Below are 20394 nucleotides of genomic sequence, written 5' to 3'. Positions count from 1 at the left end.
AGCCACGGCTTGCAATACCAGCATCCCATAAGAGTGTTGGTTCCACTTCCAATCCAGGTTCCTGTTACTGCACTGGGAAGGCAGTGGAAGATTTTCAAGTACGTGGGCTCCTTCCACCCATGTGGGAGACCTGGATGGAGTTCCTGGCGTCTGGTTTTGGCTTGCCCTGCCCGAGCTCTGCCTGTTACGGCGATCTGGGGAGTCAGCCTGTAGATGGAAGCGCTCTCTCTCCCTCTCTCTCTGGCTCTGCCTTTCAAATAAGTACACAATTTTTTTTAAAGGTGGGGGAGGGTAACCATGGAAGGAACTGTTTTTGACGAGGGATTTTTTTCTAATTTTCAAGGGTCATTACTGTTAGTAACACCTGATGTTCAGAGAGCGGCTGGCAGGTCTTTCATTACCCGTAACAGCAGAGACCTTCTGGGAGGAGATATTAATGCAGCTCTTTTCCAGGCCAGAAGAGGAGGCCCATGGAAATTAAAGCAGCTTTCCCCAGCCTTCACAGGTGGTCAGTACCTAGACCACGGTGGCTCTTAACACGAGCAAAAGCGGAGCGGCCGGGCCTGTGTGCCTCCGCAGGGGATGCAGCAGGAGTATGCAACACCCAAGACTTATTTACACACTGCGTGCACACACATGAGCATGCACACACACACACACACACACACACTCTCTCTCTCTCTCTACAAAAAAGCAAGCAAAGCCAGTAACGGGATGTGAATCAGAACCAGTCTCCAAGAAATAAAGGTGAGGAAATCAACAAACACACGGCTCCAATTCCAGGACATGACACAGCTCTACGGGATCAATGTTGTGGGTCCTGCCTAGGCAAGCGAGGGGCAGGTAGGAGGGAGCTTTTGTTGCTTAGGAGACATGAAGAACACGGTGGTAGTGTAGCACTGACTTTGAGACATGGGCTAAGACGCACGTATTCCACACTGGAGCACCTGGTTCAGTACCAGCTCCAGCTCCTGGCTCCAGCTGTCTGTCAACACAGACCCGGGGCGGCCGCAGTGACAAGTCAAGTATGTGGGTCCTGCCACCTACATGATGGAGCTCCCAGGTCCTGTCCTGCCTGTTTCAGGCCTCTGAGGAGTGAACCAGAAGGTAGAGACTCTGTCTCTCTTAATCTGCCTCTCAAATAAATAAATGTAAAAACATTTTAAATAACAGAATGATAAAACAACCAATACAATGGATGGAATGTGTTTGGATCATTATCCAAGCACGTCAAGTGTAAAACAATTGTTTTGGACAATTAGGGGAATGCAGACTGAGTATCAGATGATATTAAGGATTACTATTAACCTTGCTAGCTGCAATGCCTTTGAGTTGCATATGGAATGACTTACAATGAAATGATTTTTGGGGTCGATGCTGTGGCACAGTAGGTTGAACATCTGCCTGTCTCCTATACGGGTACCTGTTCTAGACCCGGCTGCTTGACTTCCGATCCAGCTCCCTGATGATGGCCTGGGGAAGCAGTGGAAGATGACCCAAGTGCTTGGGCCCCTGCACTTGCATGGGAGACCCAGCAGAAGCTCCTGGCTCCTGGCTTCGGACTGGCCCAACTCTAGCTATTGCAGCCATATGGGGGGGGCGGTGAACCAGCAGATGGAAGACCCCTTTCTGTCTCTTTGTCTGTAACTCTGCCTCTCAAGTAAATAAATAAATCTTTAAAAAAATTGAGTCACTTTAAAAAAAAAGAATTGAAAGAACTGGCTTGGATTTCCTTTAAAAAACTCAAGCAAAAATTGTGGGGGACAGAATATATTGTAAACATTTTGTACTATTCAGGATACAATATTTTTAGAAAACAATGATTTTTGTCACAACATTACATTTATAACTGTCTTAGTTGTCCATCTGGGTAGTAAAACCCAAGATTCCATTGGTGTTTTTCTTGTTGTTTCTACATGAAGGAGAACGAATATTCTTTCATTAAAACACGGACACTGAGTTTCCAGGTTCGAGTTAAGAGGAACAATCAAGATGCAGGTTTATCATTTTTCTGACTCTAACTCCTCTGCTGTGTTGGCTGCAGACTGCATATTGAATTTTCCTAAAATGGAAATACGGGCTGTGCCAACAACGGCTGTTCACCTCCACAGCCACCCAGCAGACAAACCCCACCAGCTCTAGTTCATTCGCCGTGAGGAGCAGGGAGGGTGCCTGATGCAGGGAGCAGCACGTCCGCATGGCGGTGCTGCCGGTGACTACCCGTATGCAGGAATGCTGAGGCCGACCCAGTGGTGCTCATTTACCTGTGAGAAATGGAAGGGGCCCAGCCCACGGCCTCTCCAGGGGCCATGGGTGCTCCTCACCCACCCGCGTGTTCTCCGTGTCTATGGTTACTCTGAATGTAAAGCCTGGGAAGAGGAGGGCTTGGTCATGGAAAGAGTGGAGAAGCTGAGCTGGTCTCCTGGGTCACTGTCCACGAGGACCCAGGAGCAGCGGCAACGTCACAGAGCAGGAGCCTTCCCCGTGCCAGGCTGCCCCTCCGGGCGCTGAACACAAGTGTGCTGCGTCGCCTTGGTCGACCTTGCAGGCAGGTTCTGCAAAGGCTACCCCTAGGTGCGAGGTAAAGTTTCCAGTGCTCAAGGGTCCTGCCAAGCTTCAGCAGTGACAAGCGATGCTGACAGTGTGTGCCCTTGATGTGATGTGATGAGAAGGGCATTTGACTTCCCTGCTCTGCCTCCAAAACCTCACAGCCCCAGTCTAACCATGAGACAAATCCCAGCTGAGTGCTGCTCTACATAGCAGTTGACCAGTCCTTCTCAAAGCTGTCAAGGTCATCACCAACTGGGACGGTCTGAGAAGCTGCTAAGAGGAGCCTGCGGAGACAAGACCACCAGGTGTCACGTGGGCTCCTGGATGGAACGGACGTCAGGGGAGAGCTGAGGACATCTGAGGACAGCACGGACTTCAGTTCATGGCAACACACCCATGTGGGCTCACCAGCTGTGACGGACGGACCCCCCCTGCAGGCAAGAAGTTAGCAGTGAAGGAAACCGCCCGTGTGAGTACGTGGGCTCTGTCTCCTCTCAATAGTTCTGTAAACCTACAACTGCAGCCAAAGGAAAACTTCAGGAAGAAACGAGAAAGGGCTGACGGTGGGCAGAGCGAGGCAGAGGAAGGGCAAGCCATGAAGCATGGAGTGCGTTCACACACACCGGAGCACTGGGAGCTGTCATGTGCTTCGGGGTGTGTGTGTGTGTGTGTGTGTGTTCACGCACGTCTGCCCAGGCACCAGGTGGAGGCTGTGCAGGACCGGGAACAGAGTCACTGCCATGGTTCTCCTTGCTGGAGCTCTGAAGTGTTTCAGACGCGGCTTATGCTCAAGCGCTCAGGCCAGGCCCTCTACTGCTCCCCAGTGCCCGGGTCTGAACGTCAGTTCTAGCTCCTGATTCCAGCTTCCTGCTCACGCAGATCCTGGGAAGCAGCGCTGACGGCTGAAGCAGCTGGGCTCCTGCCACTGACACGGGAGGCCTGGGTTGAGTTCTTGGCTCTGGCTTTGGCTCCCGAATCGTGCGGACATCCAGGGAGTGAACTAGCACACGGGCGCTCCTTCTGTCTCTGTCTCAAGTAATTAAATGAAAAGCTTCTAAGGTATTAGAAAATGGTAAATGTAATATGAAGTATATTTTGTGTATGTTTATATTTATATGAATGTGTGTATCTAGGTATATTTATGTATAAAACGAAAAGTAACACTAGTTTATTAACAAAAAAATTTGGAAAATAAAGAATATGAGGAAAAAAATCAAACAAGCACAGTCCCCTACTCAGAGTTTGTTTTTAACCATGCTGTGGTTGTTCAAGTGCTTCCTGTAATTATTTTCAATTTTTTTTTTGGAGACTCTAACTCACATTTTAGTGTTTAGCTCAATGAATTGTTGAAATTAGGTTGGATGAATGAATAACATTTACTTATCCGAATTAAAGTGCCCTTAAATTATTGTCATCACATGAACAGAGATAGAAGGTTTCAAGCCAGAGAGCAAATAATGTAAACATTCGGAGAGTCAAACTGCTCGGCGGGAGACCCCGGAAAGAATGCCCACGCGGAGCCGCTCCTCCACTCCAGGCTGGCCCCGATGCCAGGGCTAGGGAAGGCTCCCCGTGGTCTGGGCAGAGCTCATCTGGAAACTGAACGAGAAGCACAGACAATAACTTCCGCAAAGGGTCACCGAGATTGCTGCCTGCAGGAGGCTCTGGAGAAACTACGGCCGGAACCACGGGACGGGGATTTCCGGTGGCGCAGCGGAACCTGCAGCTCGAGCTGGTGGAGGCAGAACAGACCACAGTCTTGGGGGAGGACGGTGAGGTCCTCCAGGGGGGTGGGACGCTATCAGGGCACGAAACACAGCTCACGCGCACTGTGAAGAATGCTGTGACCCCCCCCGCCCCCCGCCGCCACAGCAACCCTGGGAGATAGGACGGAGGCCCAGGGAGCACAGGCCCTGTGCACCAGGGTGCCTGAGAACCAGGGGTGAGGTCAGAGAGGATCCACAGGACAGGGGGAAGGAGCAGGAAGTGGATGAGTATTTTCTGTTGAAACCACTAAAGGGGGACAGCAAAGAGGCAGTTAGACCTCCCTCCCCTTGGGAGAGCTTTCTTTGTCGCACGTCTTTAAAGAAACGATGAAATTCTGCAAGGCTATGGCTATAACGCACCACATTTTGTCTTAGAAGTTAAGAAACTAAAGGGCTGAAACAATTAGGAAACATGTGAGCCCCAGTTAAAAGACATGGACAAAGTGGTCCAAGCAAGCGACTCTGGGACAAGAGGGCTATGAGCATCCCCAGTGGCCCAAGCCACAGCCCGGGCTTCGGTGTGGACCCACAAGGAGGCTTGTGCTCCAGGGCAGGGTGTGGGCAGGTGCATCGGGAGAAGTGGAGGAGGCCACAGAGGCTGGATACAGCCATCAGACAAACCCCAGAAGCTCAGGGGACTCAGTGCTGGGTAGGAGACCCAGCAGGATGGCGGTGAACCCCCTGTGCAGGTTAGAAATGAGTCTGGCCGGGGCTGGCAGACTACAGGCTGAAGCAGGCGGTGCTCCCTGGATGAGGCTGGCCCAACCTTAGGGTCTACAGTGCCAGGGCCCACTCTGGCACTGAGCGGTCACAACAGGTATGCCTGCCTAGGAACTTATGGCAACTTGCCTGCGAGGTGAGGGCAGAGCCTTCCAGAAGATGAGGACCAACAGAGGAAGTGGGGCCCACACTGGACTCCCTGGTCCCCGTTATTCTGCTTGAGGGCTGGGAGGTCACGGAGAGTGCGTTCTGGGGCCCTTCACTTTAGCCCTCACGTCCCCCCAACCCAGCAACGGCGTCCTTTCCAAAACACCTACAATGGACACTGCCTCCCTCAATGCATTTAACGTGGCAGCAATGAATGAATGTGAGGCTTAATATGCAAAAGCCAAAGAAAAATGAGCTACAACATAAAACACTCCCTAACAACTCCGAGGACACCTAGGTGAGGTGGGTTTCAAAGACAGTATTAAAACGATCTGATGCACAAAGAACAAAGTCTCTGTCATTTTGCAAGCAAAACAGCACAAAGCCCGTCTGCTTTTAAGTACATAATAGCAAATGAAGACGAAGATACCCAGCACATTGTGCGGCGGCGGTTGGAGTGGCTTTCATGCCAGAGCAAATGAGCTCACGGAGCGCAGTGTGCGAGACAGCGGCGTGCCTGGACATGAAAAGACACCTGTGGCAGCAGCGGAAGAACTGAGCCCACGGCTGAATAATTCTCTGTGAGGGGAAGAGCCCCCTCCCCAAAGACACGGGGGCGAGGGAGCTCAGAGAATGGTCTTCAGGCGATGCTCTCCAAACACTAGTCTTGAACCAGCAGTGGACACAACCAAGCTCTGCCTGAGAGAGCAGAGATGGGTGGTGGGCAAAGAAGGGCTGCCGTGGGCACTAGCAGGCTGCACAGTCCAGGAAAGACCAACGGCCCAGGACATTGCTTCCTGAGCCCCAGACACCCCAGACCCAGCATGCTCCCATCATGCCAAGCTGTGCCTGCCCAGACCAGGACGCCTCCCAGTGCCAGGGCTGGGGGTGGGTCCTCGGCTGTCTTGGGCTCCCTTCCTTCCTAAGGAAACCCGACCGACAGTGGAAGAACACAGGACCCTCCTGCACCAGGTCCTTAGCCTCCTGCCCTCTGCACTCCGGGAGCCTCACACAGCTCCCTGTGCTCACTGCCAGGCCCATCTTGCTAAAATCCTTTTCACACAGCCCTCCCTTGCTGCGCAGCCCCACGTGGTCTCTGTTGTGAGAGACCTGGATCCTCCGGCCCTCTCTCACAGCATGGTGGTGCCTCACGGTGCGGGGAGATGAGATACTCCACTTCGCGTCCCCTGTGGTCGTTCTCCGCTTCAGTAAGCATGTACTGCTTTGCACCTACATCAGTGTACACCTCCTAAACGCCCTTTTCAAAAGCAGTGCCTCTCCGCCTTGCTTCGTCTTCTCCTGCTGGAAGAACCTTCTGCTCCCACAAGTCCGCTCACCCAGGACTCTCCTTCTTTCCGTCCTGGGCCTCCATCCCTCCCTGGGCACATTCCCCCACTCCCCCAAACTCTGCCCATTCCAACACTTGGTTCAAGATCGTCCCCTCCATCCTCCCTCGCTGGCTCTCTGCGCCACTGTCCTGGCAGGTGGCCCCCTCCATCCTCCCTCGCTTGCTCTCTGTGCCACTGTCCTGGCAGGTGGCCCCCTCCATCCTCCCTCGCTGGCTCTCTGTGCCACTGTCCTGGCAGGTGGCCCCCTCCATCCTCCCTCGCTGGCTCTCTGCGCCACTGTCCTGGCAGGTGGCCCCCTCCATCCTCCCTCGCTGGCTCTCTGCGCCACTGTCCTGGCAGGTGGCCCCCTCCATCCTCCCTCGCTGGCTCTCTGCGCCACTGTCCTGGCAGGTGGCCAAGTCCTAACTTGTGCCATCCCTGTGTTCCTGGCTTTGGTATTTACTTTTGTGAGAGTTCTTTGTCTCTCAAACTGAAGTCCTTCTTTGTCCAGTTCCCTCCCTGTGTCTAACAGTACCTGGCACAGGCAGCAATATAGTCGCAGATTTGTCTGAGGCTCCTGCATTCCACGGGGATGAGGATGGAAAAAGTATGAACAGGTCCCTGGGCCAGTTTTACATGAAGTTGCCTTGAAAGTGTGTTTACAACACACATAGGAGGGTGCGTGTGTCTGTGTGTGTAGGGAGAAGACTACATAACACACAGGAGGGTGCGTGTGTCTGTGTGTGTAGGGAGAAGACTACATAACACATAGGAGGGTGCGTGTGTCTGTGTGTGTAGGGAGAAGACTACATAACACACAGGAGGGTGCACATGTCTGTGTGTGTAGGGAGAAGACTACAACACACACAGGAGGGTGTGCATGTCTGTGTGTGTAGGGAGAAGACTACATATCACACAGGAGGGTGTGCATGTCTGTGTGTGTAGGGAGAAGACTACAACACACACAGGAGGGTGTGCATGTCTGTGTGTGTAGGGAGAAGACTACATATCACACAGGAGGGTGTGCATGTCTGTGTGTGTAGGGAGAAGACTACATATCACACAGGAGGGTGCACATGTCTGTGTGTGTAGGGAGAAGACTACAACACACACAGGAGGGTGTGCATGTCTGTGTGTAGGGAGAAGACTACAACACACACAGGAGGGTGCGCATGTCTGTGTGTGTAGGGAGAAGACTACATATCACACAGGAGGGTGCACATGTCTGTGTGTGTAGGGAGAAGACTACATAACACACACAGGAGGGTGTGCATGTCTGTGTGTAAGGAGAAGACTACAACACACACAGGAGGGTGCACATGTCTGTGTGTGTAGGGAGAAGACTACATAACACACAGGAGGGTGTGCATGTCTGTGTGTAAGGAGAAGACTACAACACACACAGGAGGGTGCACATGTCTGTGTGTGTAGGGAGAAGACTACATAACACACAGGAGGGTGCACATGTCTGTGTGTGTAGGGAGAAGACTTAAAGATCCTCCAAAGAGAGAACATACATGAAACCAGATGATAAAATGAAAATACAAAAGGAAGAAAATCCACAATCATTAAAGAGAAGACGACAAAGAGAGGTTCCGAGCACGCAGGATGACCTGGGTACTTTATTTGGGTACTATTTGGCTTTGGGCTTCCTAGCAACCAAGTCAAAGGGGAAACCTGTTCTTTCTAGAAAGCGGCGGATTTCAAAGAAAACTCAGAATCCCAGCTCGGAAACCAGCAGGGCAGGGACTCGGGAACCCATGCGGAGACCGGTCCTGCAGAACCTTCCAAACTGCGGGGTACTTCTAAGTGTAACGTTCAGCTTCTTAAAGAACAATTTACTTAGAAATAAGAAGTTTCTCTACACAATTTTTAAAATCCTAAGAATTAGGAATGTGAAGGAGGAACGTATTATGTGATGAAAATCTGTTCTTGTAAATGAACATCATATTTATTTAGCTGAGACTCAAAAAGAGGAAACACTTAATTGATGGCTTCAGAAGCCAGGAAAGCGCCTGCCTTTGAAAGCCGAAGCTGGCGGGTAAAGACACATGAGGGAGCTTCCGGCCTGCTGGACGTGATTTGCATCTTGTTGGAGGTGTGGCCACATGGATCTAGGTATCTGTCAAAACTCTCCGAGGATCTCTGTATTCTGTTGTATGCTAATTACAGCTCAGTAAACAGGAAAGCATCAGTGTGCCACCAAGCAAATCCTGCAGGCCTTCTGCTGGGGTGGGAAAGGAACAAGAGAAGTCACTACGCTGGTTATTATGTAAAATTATTCTGACCAGCCCAATAAGCTAGGAAGAACCAAAAGAAAACAATAAATGGGCATTGTTGAGAGAAGGTAGAATGGTTACCTTGAAAATCAAGAGGTTCAACTGAAAAATAAGGATGAGAAAACAGACAGTGGCTGGACGGAACCAAGTCTCGGCACATCACCAGCTGTCCTGAGCTCTGACAATCACCAGCCAGAAGACAGCACGGGGAAAAACCCCATTCCCAACAGCAGCCATGCAAAGTCCTAGGACGGGATTTTTGAAACTTTATAAAACTCCCATTTTCTTTTCTAGAAGAACAAATGGTGACAAGAATTAAAATTCTGAAAAGATGAGGGCACTTGCTTTATCAGTTACCAAAGCAAATTACAATACTGTAATTAAAACAATTAAAGTACTGTAAAACTGGCAAGAAAACAGGTGATGAATAAATAAAATCAAACATTAAACAGATTTTTCTTACAACAGCTCTTCTTGGTACATAGAAAAGGAAACATCAGAAACAGATGGAGGGGCCAGCGCTGTGGCACAGAGGGTTAAAGCCCTGGCCTGCAGTGCCGGCATCCCTTTGGGCGCCAGTTCAAGTCCTGGCTGCTCCACTTCTGATCCAGCTCTCTGCTATGGCCTGGAAAAGCAGTAGAGGATGGCCCAAGTCCTTGGGCCCCTGCACCCGAGTGGGAGACCTGGAGGAAGCTCCCGACTCCTGGCTTCAGCTCAGCTCAGCTTTGGTCATTGTGGCCATTTTGAGAGTGAAACAGCTGATGGAAGACCCCCCCCCCCCTCTCTCTCTTTCTGCTTCTGCCTCTCTCTAACTCTGCCTTTCAAATAAATAAATAAATGAATGAATCTTTTTTTTAAATAAATGGATAATTCAACAAATCATGCTGAGGAAATGGGTCATGTGGAAGAAAAAAAAAGTCATACGACAGGAAACTCTAATTTCACATGAATTAAATAGATTAAGAATTAAACACAAAAGCAGTGAAAGAAAATGTAAAGGAAAATACTAAAACATTAACTACATGAAAGACAAACATTTCTGCATGTTGAAAGGTAGTACTCAAAAACTAAGGGTAAAAAGAACTGGATAAAAATACCGTCACGAATGACAGAAAAAACCCTGAGGCCTTGATAGAAAAATGGAGGAAAAGAAATGGGCAGATCATGCAGAGAAAGTGCAAAAAGCCGACCAGCGTAGACCAATGCATTCAACCAGTAGTCCTGGTAATGGGAAAAATGCAAATGAAAGTCTCACAAACTTAGAACCACACATCTTCCGAATGAACACACAGGAGAATGCCTTTGTAAACTTGGGGCAGGACGATCACTAAAGTAGCTTCCTTCAGGATATTCTTACTGCTGGCTGTCCTGTCTTTGTTGGTGCGGTCTAGGGGGTAACTCACCACTGGGGACACTGGACAGGTCACCTGGAGACCCAGAGGAGATGCTAGGAAGGAGCAGACCAGAGCAGAAGTGGGAGAGCCCCAGGCCTGCTGAGCAAAGGTGAGGTGGCGCTGCCTGCGGTGCCCAGGGAACCAGGAGCAGCACCGCTCCCGCAGCACGAGAAGTCCCCAGTGCGCGGCTGGAGATCAACGTGAGAGGCAGGCAGTGGTCAGATGATAAGTGGGACCATACACCAGGCTAACAGGCCCGGGATCTGTTCCAGCAACGAGGAATTCTACCTGGGAAGGCTTTTAGGCTAGCAAGGTGATTAGAAGACAGTCTTTGGGGATTGTGGGAGAATTCCGGCCTCATGGCCTGCTTCCCTGGACTCACTTCCCCGGGTGTGCACTCCATAGTGCACCCTCTGGTGGTCCGGTGAAGAATGGATTTGAGGAAGCCATCCACTGACGGGTGTGACGCTACCCTGTCCAGACTCGGTCAGCGGCTACAGGAATGAAGGTAACGGACTAGATTTTTAAAATATGAGATAAAACAGATAAAATGAACTTATTCATTTATCTGTGAAGGGAAGGGAATGGTGAAGAAGTCAAGAATGGCTTTCTGTGTCTACACTGGGGGGAAGATGACAATTCCATCGTGGACACTTGGAGTTCGATGAGTCTGTAGGACCTTGAGGTGTAGATGTCGGAAAACATTTGGTCAGGATGAAAACACACATTAGGATCTTCCCACACGTGGGTGGAACTGAATTACAGACACACACCAGGGAGAGCTGTGGCGTGAGAAGGCCCCGTGCAGGGCATGTAAGCCTTCTAGCTGAAGGAGGGGAGACAGCCTTCAGATGGCCAGCGAGACGCGAGTGTGAGAGGCAGGAGTGGAGTATGGGTGGAGGCCACGTGCGAAGAGTTCCCAGCAGAGGTGTGACCCAGCATGCCCCACGCAGCAGAGTGTGGGCGGGGACTGCTCTGCCCTTTAGATGACCATGACGTGGCTTCAGCGGAGTGGACGGGAGGATGGCAGGCGTGGGGCTGGGAGGTGGAGATAACTGACAGAGAGGCCGAGAGGAAGAACTTGAAGGAAGAGGGCAGAGACAGTCATGGAATCATGACCAGGAGGAGGTGTGGGGGAGGGAAGGGCTGACCCTCACATACAAAGGATTGTACTGATTATCTCCATTCTTTGTACTCTGTAATATCTAGATTTTTATTAATGAGCATTCATAGATATAATAATAAAGCAAATTTACATTTTAAGTATGTAAATATCATAAGGTATACTATAAAATAACTATTAAGACTCCTATCTACTTTTAAAAAAACCAACAGTGAAGACTCATATCTGTTAAGAAATCAACAGTAGCATTACAAAGTATAAAGGATCCTTAAGTTTTCACCTAAGTAGGCTTGTCACTTGCAAGTACTTAGCAGGAGACACAGGGCAGCAGGCACTAAGCTTTAACAAAAAGAAATGGGTAAATGAGTTAATCTTTCATAGTGATTAGTAAAACCACCACTGTTTTCCTTCAGCAGTGAGATGTAGTCCAGCCCATGGAATACTAGCCCCACCAATGGGGCTCAGGATTGAATGTTACCAAGGAAACTTGGGGCAGCTGTGGCATTAGGGGAGTATCTGCATTTCTCTTACAGTTTATTCCAATGCACTCAGGGCAAAGGGTGAATATTTCAGAGAGCAGAATCATGGCTCTTACATAAACATACAATGATATCTATCAGAGATTTTAATTTATGAGGGCACTGGTAAGATGTTACAACTGTGTCAAAGGAGATCTCAAACACACACATACTGATAATGCTAAAATAAATTTATAAATAGGTACAAACCAGTCAGAATCTATACAGCAATAACCAATTATATCTGACAGAACAAAATGTAGCAGCATTGTTTATTTGCGTCTCTTACAACAAGAGTCATTTGCATTACTCACTTGCCGCCTCGTCTAACCCTCTGCGCCCCTCAGTTTTCCACAATCGACAGTTGTAAAATGACCCCCAAACAGTGAACAGTGTGGGTTCCCTATGGATTCAGACAACCTTGAGGGGGTGCTAGATAGGATTCCTAGTAATCTGGCTTTTTGGTTGACTGTTGCGTTTTTCACAACTTTTTTCCTCAAAGTCTTCTCAGTTATGAGCACAATAATCTCAAAGAAAGATTGTTCTTGGTCACAATCAACACATATTCCAGACAGCAGGCCACACACTTCACTGTTGAACAGAGTTCCCAGCTTTGCACAGGGTTGTGCTACTGAGACAGCGTGGCTTTGCACCTGTGTCCCCAAGGGTTCACGTGTGCACCAAAATCCCCACTGGGACCACAAAGCAGGGGAACCGCATCCGACTACGGTGCCCTTGGGGGAGACTGGGAACAGACGAGGTCATCAGGCAGAGCCTCACACGGATGTCAATGGCTACGTGAGAAGACAGATGCATAGATGCAGGCTCGTGAGCACAGGGTGCCGGGTGCCACCTCGGGGTCCTGAAGAAGAGGCTGTCACCACTGTGGGCGCGTGAGCCTCCAGACCGTGAGCTAAATTCACTTCCTTCTGTACAGAGTGACTCACCCTCAGCAACACAAGACAGAACCAGGAACGCACGCACCCCCTCCGCAGAGGTCTAATCCTCTGTGCTCCTCTGTTTACCAGACGGGCCCGTGAACCAGGCCCTAGGACACCGTCACCCTCTCTAGCCCCAGGCTTACTGAAGAGGCACCTGGGACCAGAGAACCATCCAGCTTCTCAGACAGCAGACCACAGGTGCCTGCAGAGACCAAATCTATTTCTGCCCAGGGTTTCCCCATGAGCAAGCCCCCGGACAGGGCAGCCCCGGCTCTAGAGCTCTGCTCCAGAGAGCTTGTTAGAGCCCTCCTGCGGGGGCGGGGATGTCACCAGGGCAGGTGTTCATGGCGCACCTGCTTGGCTGTTAGACCACATCAGCTTGATCCCTGCAGAACAGTGTCCCCCTCAGTCTGCAGGGCCTCCTAAGTGGCTGCATGGACAGACCTGCTGGACGGGCTCATTCAGAACTGACCTGCACAGTGTGAGCACAGGAGGCCAAGCACAATTCCCATCTTAGTGCACTTGGCGTCTAAGCTGTCCTTTCCGGCTATACTTAGCCAGCAGGTTCGACTGCTTCTTGAGGGCACTTGTTCCCAATAAAAATACAAACCAGACCAACTGACCCAGACAATGGTGCTGGTCTTCCTATTTGCTGGCACAGGGAGGTAACTGGCCGGTCAGCTTGAGGCAGTACACGCCGCATTGGTCAGGGTCACAGACCTACTGTATATGGCTGAGGTCAAGGACAGACAAGAGACGATAAACTCAACCACTGCCAACGCCTCCCACAACCACACTGCAGGAAAGCAGCCGGGGGTCTCAGGCAGCTCCGAGCTAAGTCCAGACAGCAGAGTCAGAGGCTACTGAGGGACAGTGGCATTGACACTTTCTCTGTGAAATGAGGAGACTTGAACACCTGCAGAGTTGCCCAGGATGGTCAGGCTCTCTGTTGGCAATCACAGGTCAAAATGTGTTGGTACATGGACCCCACCTGCCCTTAGGGAGTTCCTGGTATTGCCAGAAGACAACCACGAGTAACTGCTACACCACAGGCCAAATACTTAAAAGGAAATCCAGTAAGGGTACAGGAACCCTGAGCAGGGAAAACTTAATTCTGCATGGGCATGAAGGGATTGTGGGTTAGGGAGAACGGTGGAGGAGAACTGACGTTTGAGCCATGCTACTCAGAATGAGGAAGAATTTTCCCAGGCACACACCACACGTAACTGCCAGCCATGACCCTACTCGCATCGACCACTACTTGTTTTGATACAAGCCTTGAATACTGGCCCTGTGGGGTCTTTGCTGATATGGTCCCCCTTGTCCTCTGTCTGGCCTGGGTCTGATTCGTCTCCAATCCACTCACTCTGACTGTGGTCCAAGACCGCCTTCCTGAGAACATGCCATGTTGGGGGATGGATGGAAGTGTCTGACCCTGTCCTTGCTCTTAGTAGTTGAGACTGATCTCAACTCCGTCCTGGCAGCAAAGAGAGTGACTGGTTTAGAGCAGATGCCCAGTCAAGATTTACTGTTGGGTGCAGGGGTGGGCAGAAGGATGGAGATGTGGGTAGGTGGGTGCATGGATGGATGGGTGAGTGGATGGATGGATGGATGGGTGAGTGGATGGGTGGGTGGGTGGGTGAGTGGGTGAGTGGATGGATGGATGGATGGGTGGATGGGTGGGTGGATGGATGGGTGGATGGGTGGATGGATGGGTGGATGGATGGGTGGATGGGTGAGTGGATGGATGGATGGATGGGTGGATGGATGGATGGATGGATGGATGGGTGGATGGATGGGTGGATGGATGGATGGATGGATGGGTGAGTGGATGGGTGGATGGATGGGTGGATGGGTGGGTGGGTGGATGGATGGATGGATGGGTGGGTGGATGGATGGGTGGATGGATGGATGGATGGATGGGTGGGTGGATGGGTGGGTGGATGGATGGATGGGTGGTTGGGTGGGTGGATGGGTGGATGGGTGGATGGGTGGATGGGTGGATGGATGGATGGATGGATGGGTGAGTGGATGGATGGGTGGATGGGTGGGTGGATGGATGGATGGGTGGTTGGGTGGGTGGATGGATGGATGGGTGGATGGGTGGATGGGTGGATGGATGGATGGATGGATGGGTGAGTGGATGGATGGGTGGATGGGTGGGTGGATGGATGGGTGGATGGATGGATGGATGGATGGGTGGATGGGTGGGTGGATGGATGGGTGGATGGGTGGATGGGTGGATGGGTGGATGGGTGGGTGGGTGGATGGATGGGTGGGTGGGTGGATGGATGGATGGATGGGTGGGTGGATGGATGGATGGATGGATGGATGGGTGGATGGGTGGGTGGATGGGTGGATGGGTGGGTGAGTGGGTGGATGGATGGATGGATGGATGGGTGGATGGGTGGATGGGTGGGTGGGCTAATGCATGGTTAGACATACTGATGGGGGCTGAGTGGATAGGTGGGTACTTGGGAAGATTGTGTGGGGGTACATGGGTGATGACTGGATGGATGGGCAGGTAGGGGCTGGATGGATGGGAGCAGAGGAGGGTGAATGGATGAATGGATGGAAATTGCACATAAAATCTTATTTAGGTGAGACACCTGACTGGAAGAAGACTTGTACATTTGTTGAAAGAATAGTTGATACAGCATTTTTAAGAATCCCTTATTTCAGATAAACTGGGGAAGGGAGAACACGTCTATTTTGGAAGAGAGTTGATGATAACAATTTTGACTCTATAATGAGGGCACTCTATCACAGAGATTCATTCCAGTCCATCTGTCAAGTATCTATCAAGTGCTAGGGACTCGGGACACAAAAATGAACACAGTCCTGGGGTGGGCATTCAGCTTAGTGGTTCAGACACCCGAACCTCACACCAGAGTTCCCAGGTGCGAGTCCCGCTCCAGATCCCGACTCTAGTTTTCCACTAAGGCAGACCCTGGGAGGCGGCAGAGGAATGACTCCAATAGTTGGGGCCCTGCTACCCACTGTGTTAGCGGCCAGCTCCTCCCTAAGCCCCAGCCACGACAGGCGTTTGGTGACTGAATGAGCAGGTAGGAGCACTTGCTCTAGATATGTATGTTATCTATCTTTCCATCACCGTCCTTCATCACATCTACCAGATCTACCTGTTTATCTGTATCTCTGTCTCTCAAATAAATAAAATATACGGAAAACCGCAGTTCTCAGCCTCAAGGAGATGGAAGTCTGATGGGGCTGTCAGAATTCTGATGACAACAGCTGAGCTCCCACGATGGTCTCTCCACACAGATCATCTTCAAGTAGTGTTTCACTTAGAGACCACACACTGGGATGTGCTCAGGAAAACCTGATTGTTGCCCAAAGGTATTTTTCATAAAGAGCACCGATCCCTTCCCTCCTTGGTGGGCGCTGTAAGCGAGGTCAGCAGGTTGTCTGCACACAGCTCCTCTCTGTCTCAGCCCTGACCTCTCTTTGAGCAAGAAGCCACAGAAGCAGTTGCAGATGCTGGGGGAAAGGCAGACATGGCCTGGTCTCAGGCCCCAGCTCAAGATGGTGCTCCATACTGAAGCTGCTGTAGCCAAGGGCGTGAACTTGGAAACCCAAGAGACAAATGAAACACAGCCTCTGGGGTCCCCCTCAGGATCTGGGAGGGGGCCAGTCCAAATGAAGGTGCTCTGACTCACCCCCACCCGAGGAGGCCCAGGAGCGGCAGCCACCCAGCACGGTCATCCCCGCTCTGCTCTGTAAAGCTCCTAAGGCACTGAAGAGCCAGGCTCTGAGTCAGACGGCCCAGGGGCCCCTTTACCTCTTCCTGGCTGCATGGCCCTGGGCCAGCAACTTCCACACACCAGGCCCTTGGCTAGAGACTGAGGATCAGGCAGTGCCACGGGGAGGAGCAGGTTATCACCGGACGGGAATCAATCATGAGAGGCGGCGGCGCAGGGAGACCGGGAGGGGACATGAAGCCGCCCATCAGTAACGGCAGGGAGAGTGCACGGAGGTGTGAGTTTGGGGAGGGCCATGGGGCGGCTGAGGCAGTGCTGGGAGCTCACGTGGAGTTTCACCACACAGAGGCTGGCTCTGGTGGTGGGCACACCAAGAGAGCACCACTCCCAGCTCTGTCCTGGAGTCAGGGACCCAGTTAGAACACCAGTGTCACAGGTACGGGACCAGCCTCTGTGGTCTGGCTGCTCTGCCCCAGGGAGGCCCAGGTGAGGGTGAGGTCACCTGGGAGGGGCTCCAGCTGAGGCCTTAGAGGCCGGACACAGAGGAGCTGTGCTGGGGAGCCAAGGAGGATGACCACCTGGCCCTGTGGCCACTCCGGCTGTGGGACAGGCCCTGAGATGGGACATGTGGGCCCACGAAAGGTATCGACAGGAAACCAGTGCAGCGGCATGTGTCTAGCAGAGAGCAGAGAAGCCAGGGGGAGCCGAGGCAACACAGAGGACTGAGGCATTGGGGTTTCATCGCAGTGTAGCAGGAACCCTGCAGGGTCTACATGGGGTAGAGGGGCCCTGGCCAAGGCAATGTTGCTGCTTGGAGGAGGACCAAAGCAGATGTAGGGGCTGATGGGTAGGCTGTCCTGGCAACAGACGAGGGCAGGGACAGAGCAGGGGCCAATGCCTGGGCGGGGACCACAGAAGGAGGGGCTGTGGCTTCATGGAGGTGGGGGTAGGAGGGGCAGAGGGCCAAGGACAGCTGGCAACTCTAGGCTTGGGCTTGAGTAATACAGAAATCAAGGGTGCTGGAAACTGAGATGAGGGAAACCAGGAAGAGATGTGGTTTGAAGCATTAAGCTTGCAGTATCTGTGAGACACCCAGGTAGAGAGGTCAGGTCACTGGTTCCAGGCTGGAACCCAGACCTGGGAGTGTGGGGAAAGATGCCTCAGTACATGAGCCGAAAGCAGGTGCTGTCCGGGGAGAGAGTCTGGGAGGAGTGGACAGAAGTGGGCAGGCGCACACCGCAAAGAGGCAAGAAGAGGAGGAGGCACGGCCAGGAGGCTGGAGGGCAGGCCAGGAGGCACGGCCAGGAGGCTGGAGGGCAGGCCAGGAGGAGGCCAGGAGGCTGGAGGGCAGGCCAGGAGGCTGGAGGGCAGGCCAGGAGGAGGCCAGGAGGCTGGAGGGCAGGCCAGGAGGCTGGAGGGCAGGCCAGGAGGCACGGCCAGGAGGCTGGAGGGCAGGCCAGGAGGAGGCCAGGAGGCTGGAGGGCAGGCCAGGAGGAGGCCAGGAGGCTGGAGGGCAGGCCAGGAGGAAGCAGAATGTTTAAGAGGGGACTCGAGGGGGTCTCTTGTGGCAGAGAGGTTGAGGCAGGGGAGGAAAGAACAGGTCTGCGGAATTCCTAGTGCCAGTCCCCACTAGTGAGAACACTCAGAGGTGTGAGGTGTTCCTAGTGCCGGTCCCTGCTAGTGAGAACACCCGGAGGTGTGAGGTGTTCCTAGTGCTGGTCCCTGCTAGTGAGAACACCCAGAGGAGTGAGGTGTTCCTAGTGCTGGTTCCCGCTAGTGAGAACACCCAGAGGTGTGAGATGTTCTTAGTGCCAGTCCCCGCTAGTGAGAACACCCGGAGGAGTGAGGTGTTCCTAGTGCCGGTCCCCGCTAGTGAGAACACCCGGAGGAGTGAGGTGTTCCTAGTGCCGGTCCCCGCTAGTGAGAACACCCGGAGGAGTGAGGTGTTCCTAGTGCCAGTCCCCGCTAATGAGAACACCCGGGGGAGTGAGGTGTTCCTAGTGCCGGTCCCCGCTAGTGAGAACACCCAGAGGTGTGAGGTGTTCCTAGTGCCGTCCCCGCTAGTGAGAACACCCGGAGGAGTGAGGTGTTACTACTCTTGCTGCCTCTCAGATCAGCCCCAGGTAGTGAGAACACCCGGAGGTGTGAGGTGTTCCTAGTGCTGGTTCCCGCTAGTGAGAACACCCAGAGGTGTGAGGTGTTCTTAGTGCCAGCCCCGCTAGTGAGAACACCCAGAGGAATGAGGTGTTCCTAGTGCCGGTCCCCGCTAGTGAGAACACCCGGAGGAGTGAGGTGTTCCTAGTGCTGGTTCCCGCTAGTGAGAACACCCGGAGGAGTGAGGTGTTCCTAGTGCCAGTCACCGTTAGTGAGAACACCCGGAGGAGTGAGGTGTTACTACTCTTGCTGCCTCTCAGATCAGCCCCAGGTAGTGAGAACACCTGGAGGTGTGAGGTGTTCCTAGTGCCAGGTCCCTGTTAATTAGAACACCCAGAGGTGTGAGGCGTCACTTTGGTTGTTGGCTCTCAGATCAGCCCCAGGTAGTGAGAACACCCGGGGGAGTGAGGTGTTCCTAGTGCCGGTCCCCGCTAGTGAGAATACCTGGAGGAGTGAGGTGTTCCTAGTGCCGGTCCCCGCTAGTGAGAATACCTGGAGGAGTGAGGTGTTCCTAGTGCCGGTCCCCGCTAGTGAGAACACCCAGAGAGTGAGGTGTTCCTAGTGCCGGTCCCCGCTAGTGAGAACACCCGGGGGAGTGAGGCTTCACTTTGGTTGCTGGCTCTCAGATCAGCCCCAGGTAGTGAGAATACCCAGAGGTGTGAGGTGTTCCTAGTGCCGGGTCCCTGTTAGTGAGAACACCCAGAGGTGTGGGGCGTCACTTTGGTTGCTGGCTCTCAGATCAGCCCCAGGTGTGAGAACACCCAGAGGAGTGACGTGTCACTTTGGTTGCTGGCTCTCGGATCAGCCCCAGGTGGGGGGTGTTATTTCTCTGTCCAAGTTCACCCTGGGGAACACGCTGTCCGGGGCCCCTCCTCTCAGGCAGCTGTGTGCTTGGCCATCCTGCCCTGCTCTGGCCCCCAGATCAGGCTCTGCCAAGGGCTTCTCACTGTTCCTCTCTCCCCTCGCCCAGCCCCACACTGCCTTTCTCTTCCCTGAAGTGTGACTGAGCTTATCATTTGTGACCTCATAAAACATCTTACCATTTCACTGGTTGTTTTGGGTCCACGCCAGATGTAAAGGTTAAGGACATTAAGAGCAAAGAAATCTGATGGCTGTTCACGGTGATGGCTTTGTCGCACTACTCACTGTTTTCAGACAGCTCCACGATGTAGTACAGAACAGGGCTGTTTCCATCGAAGGGCCGGACCCAGGAGAGCGTCACGGTGTGGCTGTGGGAGGAGTTCAGGCTGGCCAGGAGGTTCTGGGGTGGATGAGGCAGTTCACTTGAATGAGGAAAGAACAGGGGGAAAAAAAGAAGATAACACAAATAAGGACTGGCAGTTAGCCTGGTGCTTGCACCAGATAGCCCTAGAGTGCGTCATCTTAGAAATAAACACAGAAAATATGCTCCGAACAAAGACACTAATCATCCTTCCAAACAACAGAAGACGAACCAAATGGAAGTCAACTTCACCATTCACAATGTGTTCTCCGAACATAATTTGACTTAATCCTTACGATAGGAAATGAAACGACTTACAATACTGCAGCTTACATGGGAGAGAGGTGGGGGTGGGGGTTTACTGACTGCATTACTTGACAGGGAAACCTTCCTGGTCAACAACTTGTTTGTACAGCTAGCTGTGGGTCATGGTGACGCAGTAGGCCATGGTAAAGGGAAAAGGCGTGGTGAGTGTGGGGCAGTGTGCAAGCTCTCAGCACCAGCCGTGGGAGGTCACCAGGGAAGATGCCACA

At 52.3% G+C, this 20394-nt stretch overlaps 1 protein-coding gene across 2 annotated transcripts in view; it reads right to left on the bottom strand.

Annotated features, from left to right (window-relative positions):
- SDK1 (sidekick cell adhesion molecule 1) overlaps positions 1–20394 on the bottom strand; it is a 982790-nt gene that overhangs the window by 199065 nt on the left and 763331 nt on the right. For both annotated transcript variants that reach the window (XM_070064289.2, XM_070064294.2), the window contains exon 14: positions 19786–19922. In XM_070064289.2, coding sequence (XP_069920390.2) covers positions 19786–19922 — 137 coding nt within the window. The remainder of the gene's footprint in view (positions 1–19785; positions 19923–20394) is intronic.

This window comes from Oryctolagus cuniculus, chromosome 19 (genome assembly GCF_051225735.1).
Source record: "Oryctolagus cuniculus isolate XC-2025 breed Fujian yellow rabbit chromosome 19, ASM5122573v1, whole genome shotgun sequence".
Classification (NCBI taxonomy): Eukaryota; Metazoa; Chordata; class Mammalia; order Lagomorpha; family Leporidae; genus Oryctolagus; species Oryctolagus cuniculus.
The sequence above is the reverse complement of the archived record's forward strand: the minus strand, read 5'-3'. Positions and strand labels throughout refer to the sequence as shown.